General features: G+C 46.5%; 2 protein-coding genes and 2 long non-coding RNA genes across 4 annotated transcripts in view; 2 read left to right on the top strand and 2 right to left on the bottom strand.

Annotated features, from left to right (window-relative positions):
• Positions 1–19026, bottom strand: part of LOC309536539 — a 253860-nt gene that overhangs the window by 218987 nt on the left and 15847 nt on the right. The gene's annotated exons all lie outside the window — the stretch shown is intronic.
• Positions 1–19026, top strand: part of DVL1 (dishevelled segment polarity protein 1) — a 129712-nt gene that overhangs the window by 91429 nt on the left and 19257 nt on the right. The window contains exon 15 of the transcript XR_014221495.1: positions 8487–8648. The gene's annotated coding sequence lies outside the window, so the exon portion shown is untranslated. The remainder of the gene's footprint in view (positions 1–8486; positions 8649–19026) is intronic.
• On the top strand, positions 9–2344 carry LOC309536574. The gene is made up of 2 exons (XR_014221636.1): positions 9–598; positions 722–2344. It is a non-coding gene; the product is annotated as an uncharacterized lncRNA (long non-coding RNA).
• Positions 3308–18610, bottom strand: LOC309536107 (taste receptor type 1 member 3-like). Its single transcript, XM_082229970.1, has 7 exons — positions 16594–18610; positions 14127–14314; positions 12165–12468; positions 10123–10893; positions 8465–8680; positions 7243–7363; positions 3308–6264 (listed from the first exon to the last, which is right to left on the bottom strand). The coding sequence occupies exons 2-7, from the start codon at positions 14306–14308 to the stop codon at positions 5336–5338; spliced, it is 2523 nt and encodes an 840-aa protein (XP_082086096.1). The 5' UTR covers positions 14309–14314; positions 16594–18610; the 3' UTR covers positions 3308–5335.

Genomic DNA, 19026 nt, shown 5'->3' on the forward strand with positions numbered 1-19026 from the left:
CAAGCACTCTCTCCCCCCCACCAATAAAATCAATCAAATCTTGGGAATTGTGCTTTTGCAGGGCATCCATGGGTTGTTTCGTTTGCCAGCCTTCCTCAGAGTAGACCCATTGAACTTAATGGGCACGATGAACTTAGGTCTGTCAGTCTCAGTAGGTCCACTCTGATGGCTACACTAGCCCATGTCAGTTTCCTGCCACTAGTCCACATCTTTGGTTTACAGTGGCAGGGAGAAATCTCAGAATAATATAAAGCTGCCTGTCTCAAGCTCAGGCCATTGCTATATCTAGCCCAGCTCTGTCTGCTCTGACTGGCAGCAGCTCTCCAGGATTTCCCAACACAGCATCGGTAAGGGACTGGACACCCTGCAAAGCACTTTCCCTGCCACTGTGGTTATTCCTCAACAGCTGGTTTCTGGGGAAGGTTAGCAGCTCAGTGGCAGAGCTTCTGCTTTGCATGAAGATTGCAGGCTCAGTTCGCAGATTGCTGGCTCAATCCCCCAGCTAAGGCTAGGAGAGTTCTTCTGCCTGGAGAGCTGTTGCCAGTCAGTGTAGTAGACAGTGCTAAGCTGGATAAAGCAGCTTTCCATGTTCTACCAAGTCAGAACAAGTAGATGCACTGTCTGTTCTGACTAGCAACAGCAATTTTCACCATAGCTGTCAACTTTTCCCTTTTCTTGTGCGGAATCCTATTCGTAATAAGGGAATTTCCCTTTAAAAAAGGGAAACGTTGACAGCTATGATTCTCACCAGGGTCTGTGGTATTTTCCATCGAGCACTTCTTGACCATTTTTAACTGGAGACGGCAAAGATTGAAAATTGGACCGTCTGCGTGCAAAGCTTGACCACTGAGCTGTGGTGCCCCCTAGCAGAGATGCTACCATCAGATGCTGTGAACTTGCCAAGGGCTCCTTCCTAGGCAGCTCAGCTTCCTTGCAGACATCCCAAAAGAGATGTCAGTTTACTCTGAGGATGCAAATCTCGGAGAAGAGGAGTGCGAAGACCAGCCAGTTCTTCTTGTGGATATATAGTTAAAGGGGGTTACATCCAGTCAAGGTTTACTGAAGAGTAGACCCATTGAAATTGATGGAACTATGTTGCATCTTGTCCATTAAGTTTAGGGGGGGTCTTCTCCTGAGTAAGGCAAACATTGGCTACAACTTTATATCTCCAGTACTTACGGCAAAACTCACATGAGCAAGCGTTTAGAATAGCACAACTATTTGCTTCGTGAATCGTACGATCTGCAACACCCCTGTGGATAGATACAGGCATAGACACACATAGATAATAAAATGGCACCACCTGTGAAGCAGGGGGCAACCTTGCAACAGTTGTGTGGACCTGTTAGGGATTTTTAGAAGCTTCCGAAATAGCTGTTAGGTTGATGGCAGGTGTAACAGAGGTAGCTGCCTTAAGTTGACCCAACCCTTTTTTAAGGGGTACATTGGTCTTCAACCTTAAAAATGGTTCACCCATGTTAAAAATGGTTCACTTGCTTTGTCCCAGTGGATCTGTGCTCTTTCTACACTCTTTTAGAGTGATCTGCCCCTGATTGTTTAATCTGACTGTAATTGGACAAACATGTCCCACTGTCTTGTCATTGACCTTTGGCCAGTCTTGCTTTTGTTCCTGTTCTGTTTTCGGGCAGATCCACACCATCTGTTTAAAGCACATGGCTTCCCCCAGTCATCCCTGAGAAGTGTTGGTTCCCTCCCAACAGAGCTACCATTCCCACTACCCGTAACAGATTGCGGTTCCTGGGATTCTTTGGGGGGAAAGTTATGTGCTTTTAAATGCACACCCCTTCAACTCCCTCAGGGTCCCTTCCAACTCTATGATTCTATGCCAGGGATTCTTTAGCTGTTATGCCAGCATTGTAGGATCTATGAACTTTGAATGGTGTGGATCTGCTGTTAATCCACTAGGTGGACTCACCCCTTGGCTTTTTTAAAATTTCGTTTATCTGGATTGTAGTGAGTAACTTCAAAAGAATGATTTTAATTCTAATCAGTGATTAGAAAGATGTGTAAAGAATTTATGTACAGTAGAGGAAAACAATTTAAAATAAATGATTTTAAGTAATGACTGGAGGTGGGGAGAATCTTTACTCCCTATCACTCTCCAATGTTAACTGTCCTAGAACTGGTTCAGTTCCCAAGGTCAACTTTTGGGCAGTGTGAACCGTACTGTTTCCCCATTTTACATGTCTATTTCATAATTGAATTCTTTCTTTTTTGTAGATATTGTATTAAAATTCAAGTGTCTGTATAGTTAATATATAGCAGCTTATGTGTAAATGCTATTTTAAACACTAAAAAAAGCTTTTAATTTTTACGTGACAAATGCACTTTCCTGTCTTTCCTTTATTTGTGGTGATACTTTATTTTGAGAGGTATGTGTGTTGTGTACTGTATATTTCAGATTTTGCAAGCACCATAACTTATTCCTGGGTGGCAGTCCAACCTTGCTTTGTCCTGATGTAGTTATGAGTCTTCTTCATTGCCCAAGGTTTCTTCTTCTTCTAGTAATCTGAGGATTGGTGGCTGGTGCCCATTGGGACTGGTAGGGCAGAAGTCAGGGAGACGAACAGTAGGTGGCGCCAGAGCCCATGACAAGGAAAGCCAACTCATTCTAGTTTTGTCCTCATCCCACTCCCTGCTGAGTTCTAGGAGGAAAACACTAAGCTTAAAAAGGAGGAAACTGACAGGCAGGACCACCCCCTCCAACAGGTTGTCAGGTGGAGGTTGGCTTAGGGCAGGCTGAAGTTGGAGAAGCAGTGGCCCATTTGCCCCAAATGGATTAGGGAATCAGAGGGCATATTAGGCTATGTATGTGCCACACCTCTGATTCTGTCTCTTGCAGAAACACCTTTAAAGTTACACATGTAAGTGTGTGAAGTCCCAACACCTTCACCTGCATTGTCATCCAAACCTGTCCCAAAGGCTTGGGTCAAGTTAACAGCATTGCACACCTTTTTAAACCATGTGAAGCATATAGGAAAGAGACAGGAAATGTTTGATTACATCCAAATAGATCATTGTGCATTTATTTGTGTGCCACTTTCCTTCAGAACTGTGCCCAAAGTAGCTCACAACGTACCAAATGAAGAATTAAGTACAACAGTTTGAATCAGCATGTACAAGTTTGTATGAAGCAATGCAAATAAACCAGCCTAGTTTAACAGCTTAAAACTGAACAAGAGAAAGGGCAATGCCTAACACAGAATAGATAATGCATCCAAGAAGATAACGGAGTTGAAGAATATCCAGCTCTTAGGGCTCTTCCTGGGTTGTTGTTGTTTAGTCATCTAGTCGTGTCCGACTCTTCGTGACCCCATGGACCAGAGCACACCAGGCATTCCTGTCTTCCACTGCCTCCCGCAGTTTGGTCAAACTCATGCTGGTAGCTTCAAGAACACTGTCCAACCATCTCGTCCTCTGTCATCTCCTTCTCCTTGTGCTCTCCATCTTTCCCAACATCAGAGTCTTTTCCAAGGAGTCTTCTCTTCTCATGAAGAGAGTCTTCTCATGAGGTGGCCAAAGTATTGGAGCCTCAGCTTCACGATCCGTCCTTCCAGTGAGCACTTGGGGCTGATTTCCTTCAGAATGGATAGATTTGATCTTCTTGCAGTCCATGGGACTCTCAAGAGTCTCCTCCAGCACCATAATTCAAAAGCATCAATTCTTCAGCGATCAGCCTTCTTTATGGTCCAGCTCTCTTCCATACATCACTACTGGGAAAACCATAGCTTTAACTATACGGACCTTTGTTGGAAAGGTAATGTCTCTGCTTCCTGGGTTACAACCTAGCAACAATCCTCTCTGGCTCTGTTCCGGACCCTTCTCAGGAACAAATTCGTGAACCGTGGTCATATCTTTTACTGGCGTGGATAGAGAGGGTGTGTGTGCGCGCACACATGGAGAAGCCACTGACTTTTGCATGTAACTACAGAGAATATAGCTCTATGAAGGTAAGTCACCTGTTCACCTGATCATTTTTGCCTCAGGCTCCGTCCATCACTGACGGAAGTTTGCCCACAAGGGGATACGGCCCTAAGGCAAGCTTCTTGTTTAGAGTGTTTGTGCTTGCCCCGCTCTGGCAATGCCGATGGTAAACTGTGCTGTTTTCCCTCTCCTTCGTTTCTGCAGCCTGCTGGAACGGCTGCTAATAGATGCAGTGAGAACCTCCTTGAAACTCCGTAGCCAAGGAACCACTTCACGTCCCCGCTGAGCCAGAGTTTTGTGTCAAATGTGCTTATGAGTCTGTGGCTTAGGTTCTCCAGATGTTGTTGGGACTCCTGATTCCATCAGCCCCAACCAGCCTGACCAAGGGAATTAGGGAGGATGGGAGCTGTAATCTAACAACACCCAGGGGGCATCAGGGTAGAGATATCTGCTCTAATTCCTACAGTAGGAATGGCGAATTTGTGGTTCTCCAGAGGTTGGATGCTGGCCCCAGCCACCATGGTAAATAATCAGGGGTAGGGTGAAGATAGTGGAGTCCAGCACTATCTAGAGCAGTGTTTCTCAAATTTGGGTCGTCAGCTATTGTTGAACTACAACTCCCATCACCTCTAGCTAGCAGGATGATGATGATCAGAGATGATGGGAGTTGCAGTCCCAACAACAGCTGGAGACCTATGGTGCCCTCCAGTGTTTATCAAGTTTGAGAAACACTAGAGGGCACATAAGAATGTGAGAAGAGTCCTGCTGGATCAAGCCAATGGCCCATCTTGTCCAGCATCCTGTTCTCACAGTGGCTGACTGGATGCCCCAGTGGGGAGCCGGCAGTCTTCTCCCACTCCTTACCATAGCTGTCAACTTACAGATTTGAACATAAGGGACCAGCAGCCTCGAAAATAAGGGATCAGCAGCCAAAATAAGGGATTTTCAGAGCACAGGTATGTTCAACTTCTGATCCCCTCCAAGCCAAAGGCAGAAAGCCCAGCCAGCAGCCAAACGAAGCCTCAGTCGGTGGTTCCCACAGTGCAGCAACCTGGCAAAGGGGATGCAGCAAGGAAAACCACTGTCACCTCTCCGCTGGGAAGCGCTGAGCAAAGGCGAGTCCCCAGGCAACGCGGCCGATTTGCACAAGGCATGCAAGCTCCACCCCTCTATCGTTCTTAGACTCCTTATTGGGTGAGCAACGCAGCCAAGCAACACAGTTGGAGCCTCCTTCCTCCTTGGCCGGCAGGGAGGGAGGGAGAAGAGCTGCTTCCTTTGAAACCCGGGAAATTTAAGGGACATCATCAATAAGGGACAGCAGCGGGACACAGCACTGTGATAAGGGACTTTCCCGCCAAATAAGGGACGGTTGACAGCTATTCTCCCTACGTTACTTGGTTTCTGGAGAATCTGGCTTGCCGTCTGCTGGAGGGTTCTGGGGCAGGCAGCGGAAGTGGGCGTCCGTGTTCATGTGGGGTGCGAAGAGAAGGATGTAACACACTGGGTAGTAGTAGGAGCCGAAGATGGCAAAGATGCTGGCCAGGCCAGCAAAGACCTGGAACAGGGAGACAAACTTCCCTTGGGAGGTGGCGTAGGTGGGCACGAAGAGTGTCCAGATGATGAGGATGAGGATCATTGCAAAGCTAATGGACTTGGCGGCCTTGTCGTTCCTCTGGTCCGGGTTGTTCCCCATGAAGGTGCAGAGGCAGCAGACGGCAGCCAGGCCTAAGTCATGGGCTAGGAGCGAGCTGTAGCCCGGGAAGGAGCTGTCCCGGCATTGCACCAGGATGGTCTTCTCCAGCTCAGTGCTCTCCTCCAAGGAAGGAGGGTTCCAGAAATACCATACGAGGCAAAGTAGGCCCTGGATGGCTATGTTGAGGAGAATGCAGAGGCCCATCAGGTGCTTCCTCAGCTTAGGCCTCTTCAAGGTCCAGCCGAGCCCTGAGCTTTGGAGTGTCTTGCCAAGCAGTGTGGCCAAGCTGATGGTGAAGCTGAAGAAGAAGAGGGGCTGCCGGAGCTTGCAGACCATCGAGGTGGGCTTGATGACAAATAAGTAGAAGCTGCTGCAGAAGCAGGTTGAGGAGAGGACAATGGAGAGTGTGGGGAAGCCACCGACAAAGCGCATGGCCGGGGTGCCGCGGTGCTTGGCCAAAATGCCGGTGACAACGGCCATTTGGGCCATGGCCAAGACCGTCAAGGCCACCATGTTGATGGGGAGGGTGTCGGTCACCTCCAGGTATTCAAACGCTCTGTCGTAGCATGTGGTGCTCTGCGGAGGAGACCATTTCTCTCTAGGGCATGGGGTACATTCATGGGGATCTGGATGAAAAGAATAGTTGATTAGGCAAGAAGGGGAGGAGGCTGAGTAGAACTATGTTGGATGCAACCCAGTTTGTTTGGCTGAAAAGTTGCCCTTTCCCTGGTTAGTCTGATCCTTTTTTAATGCCAGCACTTTTTTTTTTTTTAAGAAAACAGTCTTCAGGTGACAGTCATTGTGTGTAGGAAAAGAAGGAATACCTCTTCTACGATGGTGCCAAAAGAGGCATCCCAATTTTTTTTTTGTGTGTGTGTGTGTGTGTGAGAGAGAGAGAGAGAGAGAGAGAGATTAAAAGATGCCTCTTCTAAGACAAAGCCTCCCATGCTTTGAGACGTGGGTGGCGCTGTGATCTAAACCATTGAGCCTCTTGGGCTTGCCAATCAGAAGGTCGGCGGTTCAAATCTGTGCAACGAGATGAGCTCCTGTTGCTCTGTCCCAGCTTCTGCCAACCTAGCAGTTTGAAAGCACGCCAGTGCAAGTAGATAAATAGGTACCGCTGTGGCGGGAAAGTAAATAGCATTTCTGTGCACTCTGGCTTCTGTCACAGTGTTCTGTTGCGCCAAAAGCGGTTTAGTCATGATGGCCACAGGACGCAGAAAGCTGTCTGTGGACAAACGCCAGCTCCCTCGGCCTGAAAGCGGGATGAGCGCTGCAACCTCTTAGTTGCCTTTGACTGGACTCAACCATCCAGGGCTCCTTTACCTTTTCACCTTACCTTACATGCACCAACTGAGACAAAGTTTACTCCCTCATCCTTTCTGTTGTTCGTTATCATGCAAACATAGTTAGTTGGCTAAAAATGCATTTCATCATTCTTACTTAAAATGTAAGAACAGAACAGGGGTGAGGAACATGAACAGGAGAAAAAAATATTGATAAGGCAAAAAGAAGAAAAATGTGTTGGTTCAAAACTTTGCTGCCAATGTACAGTTGTTGAATGAGGAGGCCCCCTTGGCACATCTGGAAAAACTCCAGCTCACCATTTTTGTTCTGGAAGTAATTTGCAGGACAGTCTTCGCACAGAAAGCAGCAATTGTGTTCTCCTCTCAGCCATCTCTTCTGCCCTGGTTTGCACTCCTGTGTACATCTTGATATGGGGGGCTTTAGGAAATGAAAGAAACAAACAAAAGGTATTTACCGACTCCAGTGGACCGTGCTGTCCCCACCACCACTTTGGAAACCCTGTCAAAACAAGCTAGCCCCCCCCTTCCTCTACATCTGGGGTTGCCAGCCCTTTTAGGCCCCATAATACACTTGGACTTTTTTTTTTAAGGAAATGCCATAGATGCCACCCACTCTGATCTCTTCTTTCTCTGCTCCCCTGAATCATTCCTGCACCCAGCTACCACACAAATGGCAGGGAGAAAGCAAGCACACTCCATTTATCCCAAGGTATATCTAGTAGAATGAATTTAAGCATTGAAGCATACCTAAAAGTGATAGAGGAAGTGGGAAGGATTGCCACTCTTCCAACTTCCTCCATCTCTGTGTACTTTTCAAGGGACAAAATGGTAGCCACCCTCAGCTCCTCTACAGGGAGCAGTGAGCGAGGGCCTCAAAGGTGCCAGAGGAAGACCAAAGGGGTGTCATTGTGCCCAGGAGCGCTGTGTTGGCAACCCCTCCTCTAGCAGTCCGTCTGTCCCCGCAAGCCAGTAGATGAGGAAGCAAATAGGTAGTGACAAGATGGAGGAGCACCACTGCAAGTTGCAGCAAGGAGCAGAAGTTGGAACCAGCAGACAGCAACCCTTTGAGAGCTCTGGGGCCTCGACAGCTTCCTGAATATGCTAGCGCCCAACACTGATACCATCATGGGAAAGGGAAGCTTCTATTAGTGGATGGTCCAAACTGAGGACTGAATACTGAGCAGTAAAAGTCAGCAGCCTGAGATGATCTATTTTCTTTCTTCTTTTTAAATTCCCCCCCCTTAAGTTTCTAGTCCTTATGCCTGAAAAATCTTGCTGGAAGAAAGCCAGCTGACTTGTGAGGAGCAGTAGGAAGAGAAGGATGTGGACCTTTAAGGATAAAGATGAGGGGCACTGGAGGAGGATGAGAAAATGTCTTTAGTAGGCCTAGAGAACCTAGTTCTGTTTAAACAGAGTTTGGACTTAATAGGGACCACCATTTGCAGAAAGGAGGATTTGTTTTGTTTTCACTTAGAAGCCAAGAGGTATGTAAGTAGTGAGTAAACAACTTAGTGCGAACCTTCCCTTCCTTTGTGTTCCAGCGGATCTTTGATTTGCTAATGTTGAGCTGAGGCTGCAGGGGATGGTAGCTACCAAAACTGACAAACTCGTGGTTTCCATGTGTGGTCGCATCCCAGTAAATCAGGTCATAACCTGTTGGAGGATTTCCCGACTTGCTGAAATGAACCAGATGAGAATTGATGGTAAAGTTGACCCGAGCTACTTCTTCCAGGAGCTGCAAAACAAGGAGAAGAACCCGAAGAAGTGTAGTTATTTAAAACCTCAAGTGAGGGAGGTGTCAGCAGAGGGTTGGAGGCACATCGAAGCCTCTCGTATTTTTTTTATTTATTAAAAGCATAAGCTCCTCTATACTGCCTCCTTACTGCTATGCAACACATGATTTAAGGATGCTTTCCATGGGCATCTGGTTAGTGTGAGAACAGGATGTCAGATGAGATGCACTTTCAGCCTGATCCAGCGAGGCTGTTCTTGCACTCTTGTGCTCCAAATAAGAAAGATTTGCAAAGCCAAACTAGGCAAGTGTGTGGGCAATTTCCCTTTGGTGAGGATGCTAGGTATTACCACCCTCGGTTGGGCAACGATGCGCTTATGACTTAGGGGCCCTCGATTGACCAGATAACTGGTGGTATAAAAACTAACGAATTTAAGTGCATTTTTCCCTTGCTGCTGTAAGGGATGGGAAGTCAGGGGTGAGGCTGGAGCAGGTTTATAAAGCTGGCTGTACCCCTGACCCACCAATGGGCAGGTGTGCTTACATGAGAACAGGGAGTCTAATGGGATTTCTGAGATGACTGGAATAAATGCAGCCCTTCCAAAGTTTGGAGGATTGAAACCCTTAGAGTGGCTGCTGTCTGTCAGGTTTCAGGGAATCCGATCCTTCCCACAGTGTCAGCCAAGAAGCAGATAAACAATAAGAGTCCTTACCAAGTCTTTTATTCAATAGTCTCAGAAAGAGAGATAATGGTGTTGCTTCAAATAAAGTCCCACCCCCACCGTCTCTCCTATAATACATCATCTTTGCGCCAACTCATCTGTGCTTTCTGCCTCTGAGCTCTCTGCTCTACTACTCTCAATACCCGCTGGGTCCTGGGAGGGGGGGGGTCAGGAATGCTTTCTAAAGTCACTGAGTCTGTCAGCTGTCTCTCCTCTGCTGCTTCTTCCTCTCCTAGCTCTCTCCCAATACTTCCCATCTTCTCCCCTCTTCAGCCTCTGAACTATGACCTTCTGCAAACCACTGTTGTAAATATATACTGCCCTCCTCTACTTGTGAAGGTTCAGGAGGTCTTAGTGTTTATGTCTAAGTGGAATGTGCCCTTGAACTCATGCTTGTCTGGATGGTGGGTGGACAGGGGTTTGTGGACATACGTAAAAACTAGCCTACTGTGCAAAGGTAACATTTTATTTAGTTGCCCCACCCACTTTTTGCTTATAGCTCCACCTTCCACTGCCATGTGACCCTGAGGTGGTTGCCCAGAAAAGAACACAAGTCTCAAGCTAAATAAAAAATAAAAAAATGTTCCTCAGCCTTGGTTTCAATAACTCAGGTAGGAGGAGAGAGAGAGAGAGGGAGAGAGCGTAGAGTCCTTTCACAATGACCAAAGCCAATAAAACTCACAGCCCTTGCAGGTAACCCTGTACTGCTTCCTCCTCACTCACCTGCCACGGGTAGACCTCTCTGCTCATGTTGCACCACTTGCTTGTGGCATTGCACTGAAGAAGCTGGTGGAGAGCATGGGCGATGATGTAGACTGCTTTGTAGGTGTTGAATGTGCTATAGAACCTAGCGGGACCGGTGTCTGTGGAGAAGTCGGCAAGAGTCAGAGAGCTGCAATCAGAGCACTGCTCATCCCCATCACTGGTGTCAGAGCTGTTCTGGTCCTTACCAGGATCTGCCACGACATTCTGCACATATTCTCTGAACCCAGGCATCTCCCCGCTTTTTATCGCTACCCCGATGATGGTTCCTATTCTCGCCAGGTTCGGAATATGAGCAACGATGGGCGAGGTTGCCCAGCACTCGCTGGCGATCCACACTTTGCCAGTGATGCCCCTGCTCAGCACCACCCTCAGCAGCGCCTCCGCACTGCTCGGTTGCGCGAAGATCACCGTGGCATTGATGTTGGACCTCTGGAGCTGGTCGGCTATTTTGGACAGCTCCTCTTTCCTCTTGCTTTCCTCCGGGTCGCTCGGGAGGATGGCTTCGTAGGCCACACACATATCCTTAGAGAGAGCCAGCTGGACGAAGATCTGCAGGGCCCGGCGGCCGTATTCATCGTCAGTGACCAAAGTGGCCACCCAGTTCCAGTTGAACTTGCTCAGGAGCTGAACCATGGCGTCGGCTTGGATTCGGTCACTGGGGACGGTCCGGAAGAACGATGGATAAAGTTGCCTGTCACTTAGCTTATCGCTGGAACTGGCGTAGCTGATCTGGGGAGAGATGGAAGATAGGGAGGATATGGGAGAAGATAGGGAAGATTCACGGCAGATTCACATGGTGCATGGTTAAACTATGGAACTCACTTCCCCAGGAGGCAATGATGGCCACCAACTTGGCCACCAGTTTTAAAAGAGGAGCAGATAAATTCATGGAGGAAGATAAAGGCTATCAGTGGTTAGTAGCCCTGGTGGCTATGCTCTGCCTCCATGGATTGAGGCAGCAATGCTTCTGAATATGCACTGCTGGAAACCACAGGAGGGAAGAGGGCTTTTGTGCTCGGGTCTTGCTGGTGGGCTTCCCACAGGCATCTGGTTGGCTACTGTGAGAACAGAATTATGGGCTAGATGGGCCACTAGCCCAATCTAGCAGGCTGTTATTATCTTCTTAGATGGAGACTATGAAAATTGGGATATTCAAATAACCGTTGAATTGATGCAATCAGGCAAGCAACAGTGATTTGGGTGTCTGGGCATCTGTGGCTAGAACCCAGCTAAGTTATATTCAGAGTTGGCTTTCTGAAATTTGTAAACCTAAGTTAGTCCTGTCCCTTATTTTAAAGAGTAGGGCTAGCATCGGACACAAGGCATAGGGGCATAATGAACAGACATACTTAATGCCTATAACATGCGTAGAATCACAGAAATGCATCGTTGGAATGGTCATTTACTCCAGTCTCTGCAATGCAGGATAATTAAATGATTAAAAGAGCTATATAAATGCAATTCATATTAAGCAGCAGAAAATTATATATGAATTATTTCAGTCCCCAATAACCACATCCAAAAGTCTGTGAGAAAAATAAAACAATGGTGCGGTTAGATGCACCTTATTGGGGAGAGCATTCCACTGATGGACCGTGGCAGAGGTGTATCCAGCACTTTCACTATACAGCATTTGGCGAATGCTCTTTATCCTGGCTTTTGACAATGGAGATATATATTTTTGAGACCCACCTTATTTCTGTGATTTTAAGTTGTTTTAAACCTTTTGTTTTTTTTTTAAATATACTGTGTGATATTGTGCTTTTAATATTAGTGTTGTGTTTCAATTGCTGTAACCTGCCCTGGGACCTTAGTATGAAGGGCAGGTAATTTATCACAATCATAATTCTTGATTCTGCTACTCGACCACCCAGATGGATCTCAACCTTCTGCCTCAATGTAGCGCCCTGGATCCTACTCAAAACACACCAGTGGAGACTCTTCCTTGAAGGGAGGAAGAGATCTTCGTAAGAGCCAGTGCAATGCGCTTACAATCTTACCTCTGGGATCAAAAGGAACTTCAGGAACCGAGCCACCAGCACGCTCAGCTCCGAATTGCCGGGGCCAACGACGGCGACAACTCGAGGCTTATAGTTGGTATAATCGCATTGCACCTCCACGCCATAGTGGTTGGGGTACTTGGAGAGGAAGGACATTGTGGGCTTGTTGGCCACGGCTGGGTTGTTGCAAGTGTTGTGGATTTCATAGCCGAGCTTGACACCGGGGAGCAGAGAAGTCGAGTTGTTGATTTCGTCGATGGCAAAGCGCATGCTCAGGTGCCGCTTGTATCCAGTAATGTCGAAGCTTAGGGCGGCGGTTAAAAAAGAGTTAATCATTTCAAGGACGGTGAATGACAAAGGTTCCTTTGCTGGAATTGGGGGTGGTGTCAAAGGTGCTTACCGTATTTTTTGCACCATAACACTCACTTTTTTCCTCCTAGAAAGTAAGGGGAAATGTCTGTGCGTGTTATGGAGGGAATGCCTACGGGTGGCATGCCTATGGATTTTCCTCCTCTAAAAACTACGTGCGTGTTATGGTCGGGTGCGTGTTATAGAGCGAAAAATACGGTAATTTGTTGGGAGTCTGGGTGCAACTCAGTTTAGCAGATAGGAGTTTAGACACCTTAGATTGCATCCTGTTTACAACTTCCTCCTCTTACACTTCTCTCTCAGACCTCAAGGTCATTTTGGATCTATCCTCTGAGAACAAAGGAGCATGCATGACTGCCTTTGTCTTCTCTAGATTAGTTAGCTTAGAAAAAGAAACCTCTCTATCCAAGCTATGCACTTCCTATAATAAGTGGCTTTGTTATTTTCTTACTCTACAAATATCTCTTATGTGTGTGATTGCTGCAGAGGAAATCTAATCTCTAATCAGACTCAGAAGCCACACTCAACACTCTGCATACTCCTAATTTTACTGAGGTGGAACAACCTTTCCCATTAGGACTGTACCATTTCGTTGAAGCACCTTGGATTGACAAAAATGAATAGAAGGTTGAGTCAGAGATGAGATGTGTTGGAATAAATTGATCACACAGGCCTGACTGGAGTTGGAGCCCAGGAATATCTGGAAGTCCAGATTCTTCATCCCTAATTGGAGATTGGATTCTCCAGTTAGCAGCCTCAGTTAGCTATCCATTTCAGTCTGGACATGACAAGCTTTTTGCATGCCTGACTCAGAGGTGCTATAATGTCTCTATGCAGTGACAGGACATTGCCGTGCTGGAATAAAATGAGTCCTTACTGTCAGCAAATGATGTCAGCATGGCCCCCTCCCAGCATAAACTGGGACCAGGAACCTCTGAAATCACCTCCACAAGACAATGTCTCAGCCAGAAAATCAGAAGAATTGGGAGCTTCGCTATGTCCCCAATTTGGCTCACCCCACACAATCATTTCTAGTTTGGTATGGAGTCCAAACTTAAGCTCTTTCTGCTTAGCACAGCTCTCACTTTGTCACATGAGGCAGCCTGGTCAGTTTCCTACTTGGGAGGAGGGACTAGGGCTTAAAAAGTCATAATTGGGGGGGGGGCAAGGATAGAAGCAGACAGGTGGAATGCTTAAACCCCAGTTGGATGCCTGGAAGTTGCTGGTGCAACAACTTCCGTAGGCTCGTTCCTAGCCTAGGTGCCCTCTGGACAGCTCCTCTTCCATTCAGCACCACCTGATGCCGGACAGCTCCCTTGCCTTGTTTGGAAGCCCAGAATGAGATACTCATAACAAGTCTGCCATGGGGGTGATTTCGGGGGGGGGGGTGTGGTGGTCTGGTTTTCCCAACCTAGGTATTATTGTGGGGAGGTGTCAAGAAATTGGGGAAACTGATATTGAAATATTTCCTTTTACAATGTTGAAAGAAATGTTGGAGAAAGTGCTTTTCCATAACTTCAGATGCCTGGAAATTTTACATCTCTAGTCTTGGTGGACTGTGCATTTTGCTGAGGTTCTTTTGGTCCTACTCACCCGGAACACTTGGGAGTCTTCAGCTCCACATCCTGGCTTAGGTACTGTACTTTGGAGTGAAAGGCAAACATCCCACCAAGGACAAAGTCCCCCGGAGCACTAAACTGGGTCAACAGGGACTTGGCCTCTGCTTCGTTCAGTTGTATGGAAACCAGGAGCCCAAGCAGTGCACTGAGAGCCATTTTAGCCTGTGATGGGGAAAATGGAAGGTAGGTTTTATGCCTAGTGTTTACATGCTGTTTGTCATGTGAGATTCACAACAAACCCTGCAAGGCAGTACTTTCCCATATTGCAGATGGGAGGCTGAAGGGTGGAAGGTCTTGTCTGAAGGCCACCTGGTAGAGAAGCAGGATACCAACCAGCGGCTTTGTGATGTGTTGCCTTATCCTGCCAGGCGTGAATGAATTTTTGTGTGCACCTGAACCCTGTGGAAAGCAGGCTTGAACTCCCTGTCCATCAGGTAGCACATGGGCAGTTCATTCCAGCTTGGTCACTATCTCCCTTTACCCTCACAGGCCAACTTTGATAGGTGGGTGGGACCACCCACTTCTCAATCTTCTGATATCATGGTGGCATCAGATGATTGACAGGTGATCCAGCCCACCTGTCCATGCCATGCTTGGCTGCAGGGTATGGAGAGGTAATAAATAATAATAATAATAATAATAATAATAATAATAATAATAATAATAATAAATAATTTATTTAAATGCCACCCACCTGCCTGGGTTGCACCAGCCACTCTGGCCAGCTTCCAACAAATTAAAACATCGAGTACAGTAAAACATCAAACTTTAAAAACTTCCCTATACAGGGCTGCCTTCAGATGTCTTCTAAAAGTCAGGTAGTTGTTTATCTGGTGGTTCCTTCACTGCAAGAAGTAAAGTTACAGGGAACCAGGCAGAGGGCCATCTCAGTAGTGGCGCCCTCCCTGTGGAAGGCCCTCCCATCAAGTGTCAAGGAGATAAAGAACTACACAACTTTTAGAAGACATCTGAAGGCAGCCCTGTATAGGGAAGTTTTTAACGTTTGGCAGTTTTTTATGTTGTTATAGGTGTTGGAAGTTGCCCAAATGGGCAAGGTATAAATAATTAAATAATTACATTATTATTATTTTTAATTTCCTTTACATCTGACGGGAGGGCATTCCACAGGGCAGGCACAACTAGTGACAAGACTCCTGAGCTAAAGATCTGGCCCACAGCTTTATATCACCTTCAATGATTTTTACTCTGGCCTTTGAGGCGTATATTTTTCAGATTCCCCTCTTCCATGATTGTAAGCTGTTTTAAACTGGTTTAATGTTATATTTTAAATTTGTAGGACCTTTGGGTGAATTGTGGGTAACTATTGTTGTTATTCAGAACATTTATGCCCTGCTAAGAGTGACTTATATACAATCAATGAAAACAAGACCATCCCTGCCTGCAGACTTACAATCTAAAAAAAACATGGCACAAGGAGGGGAAAGACATGGAAGGAAGAGGGGGGAATCGAATTCGGGCCATTGTTCCTATAATGACCAGTCTGCACAGTTCAGGGGCTGGAGGTGCTTGATGGAATGATCCTTCTGCCTCCTGACTCTTCCATTAAGGCAGCCTGGTGAAATGACTTGCCTGATGGGACTGGCCTGTTACAGCAGAGACGATGGAGCGATTTAATACTAATAAACGCAATAAAGCAAACAAGCTTTCCTTGCAAAAGAGAGGGTTAGTGCACTTCGTATTAAGAAAATGTTGTGTTGTAGTTCTTTTTGTAGAACTGTAGAGTTGGAAAGGACTCTTGGGGGTCACCCAGCACAACCCCCCCTTTCAATGCAGGAATCTCAACTAGATCATACATGACTGGTGGCCACCCAAACTCTGCTTACAAACCTCTGAGGAAGAGGAGTCCATCACCTCTCGTGGGAGTCTGTTCCATTGTCAAACAGCTCATACTGTCAGAAAGTTCTTCCTGGTGTTTAGTCAGAATCTCCTTTCTTGTAACTCAAAGCCATTGATTTGGGTCCTCCAGAGCAGGACAGAACAAACGTGCTTCCATCTTCCACGTGACAGCCCTTTAGCTATTTGAAAGTGGCTATGGAGTCAGTTTGGACGCAGGTGGCGCTGTGGGTTAAACCACAGAGCCTAGGACTTGCCGATCAGAAGGTCAGTGGTTCGAATCCCCGCAACGGGGTGAGCTCCCGTTGCTCAGTCCCTGCTCCTGCCAACCTAGCAGTTCGAAAGCACGTCAAAGTGCAAGTAGATAAATAGGTACCGCTCTGGTGGGAAGGTAAACGGCGTTTCCGTGCGCTGCTCTGGTTTCCCAGAAGCGACTTAGAAGCGGTTTCCCAGATGCCGGCTCCCTCGGCCAATAATGTGAGATGAGCGTCGCAACCCCAGAGTCAGCCACGACTGGACCTAATGGTCAGGGGTCCCTTTACCTTTACCTATGGAGTCAGTTCATAAGAAAGGAGGAATAGACTTACCTTCCTTTATTTGCTCTGCTTCATATCCATACCTGTGGTCGCTCTCACTTTCAGCCCATGAAGCTGCATTCTGCCCTTCTGTCTCTGGCCATTTGTGTTTGATCCTGTTTGCATGCTTGACTAGGGTGGCGATCTTGGAGGCGATGCCCACTAGGCAAAGGCTTTAAAGCCTGGGAATATGTTACATTTGAATAGTAGTCGGAGGAACGCAATGACAAATGGTACCTGGGCGACTCTGCCCCGTGAAAGGGCAGGTGGAGGCCATTAAATCAAATCATAAGCAAAATGAATCATTTGCATGATGTTCTGAAAACAGTGGGTGGCCATCTGGCAGCCCATGAACCAAATCCAGCTAACAAAACAGTATTATCTGCCCTCGCCATGCAAACATGCGAGCACAAATGCTACAGTGCTGAACTGTTTGTAACCTGTGGTCGGTTAATCCTGCACCTGCCCCGTCCCAGTAAGCTGTGCAGTGGGTGAGTGTTTGTGGGTAGGGACTTGGGAGGGGGAAGAGAAATTTGCGTTTTGATGCCCATCTACTTCATTCACACTTTTTGAAATGGTGCCCGAGCCGAAACACAGCTGTCTGTCAAAATTTGCACTTCTCCAAATCTTGTTATACAGTTTTGCACTTCTCTGAATTTTGTTACACAGTTTTCCAACGAAATAAAGTGCACACAAATGTGTGCACATTATGTATGAAAAGTATGTTTAAAAATGCGTATTTTATAAGCCAAAATTAACATTAAAATGAATTGTATTGTGCGGAATAGCAGTAATGCATGGATTAGGCAGAGCACAAGCCCAAATGTGTATATCAGGACTCACTTCACGTAAGTTGCACTATGGCACAAGAGCTGCCCCTGCAGATGGCCATAATATGGTGGCACTGGGGAAGCATTGCAGAACAACTAATAAAGTGAAAAGATGTGTGGACAGTTCGGTATAAATTTACCACTAATGCACTGTTACTGCATCAGTGATATTTTTACTCTGGCCTCTTTGACACCTGAGATGTTGTGTTTTCAGGACCCGCCCTATTCCCAAGTCCTGAAATCTGTTTTAACCCTTTTCAATTCTGAATTTTAAATAGTTGTAACCCACCTTGGGATCTGCTGGTAAGGACAGGTAATAAATATAATAATAAAATAATAACATCTGTATAAAACAAGCAAGCCCCCTAACCCCAGCCTGGAGGTAATAGGTTTGGTACCGGTATTTTGTTCTTTTAAAGCTACCTTATTAAAACTTGATGTTTGCTTCTACTATGGGGTGTTTTAGTTGGTCTTCAGTGGTCTTAACGCTCTGTAATTTGTCATGTCATTTGTCATTTGCAGTGATATCGCTGGTCCCCTTTCCTGATCTCTTTTTTGTATATCCATTGAGGCTTTGAGCGTGAATTGGCTTTAACTTGGAAACAAAACTATTTGCATGGTGGGAGGGTGTCCTGAGGCTTTTCTCGCTTCATTCCATCTCATTTTCACCATCCCGTCTCATTTTCATGTTCTTTGCAAAGAGATTCAACCAGCGCATTCAAATCTCTGTGAGAAAATAGCCCCCTTGTGCTGCCTTTAAGCCGTAAACATATCTGGCTTCAACTGGTTTGTGGCAAATGTGGGCAACATAATGGGTAGGATGTCTAGGATTCTTCCTCCCCAAAATACATATTTTAAAATATAATTGCTATTTTCCATATCTTCTTTCAACATTTCATCTCCCTTATTTTATTAAAATGTGTTTTAGTTACCACATATGTAATCCTGCCTATCCCCCAAGGCTCTCACTGTCTTCCACTTTATTCTCACAGCAGCCCTGTGAGGTAGGTTATGCTTAGAGACAGTGACTAGCTGGCCGAATGAAGATCTTCCAGGTTCTGATCTGACACTCAAACTGCTGCACCACTGGCTCACTTAAAGCACCCAAGATAGTGTTATCCTGTTTTATGTTTCCAACAATCTTGCATGATACGTCTGGCACAAGAGAGGGGTGCTGGCCCAAATGAACATCACTGATGGTCAAGGCTTAGGGATTACTATCCCTCCCCTGGTGGCAGCCAAAAAAGAAAAAGAAAAAAATAAGCAGATAACACGAAAAGTCCTTACCACGTAATTTATTCAGTATTCACAGAGTGAGACAAAGGGATGTAGTCTCCCCTAATCTACGCCAGTCCTGCATCGGCTAATCTGAGCCTTTTGCCACTGAGCTCTCTGTTCTTCTACTCTCAATGTCTGTCTGGTCCTGGTCAGGAATGCTTTCCAAGGACACTGAGTCTGTCAGCTGTCTCTCCCCTCCTCCTCCTCCTCCTCCTCCTCCTCCTCCTCCTCCTCCTCCCTCTTCCTCTTCCTGCTCTTCCTCTTCCAATATTTCCCAGCTTCTGCCCTCTGCAGCCTCTGAACTATGCCCTTCTGCAAACCACTGATCTAAATCTAT

Source organism: Podarcis vaucheri, assembly GCF_965113315.1.
Source record: "Podarcis vaucheri genome assembly, chromosome: 7".
Classification (NCBI taxonomy): domain Eukaryota; kingdom Metazoa; phylum Chordata; class Lepidosauria; order Squamata; family Lacertidae; genus Podarcis; species Podarcis vaucheri.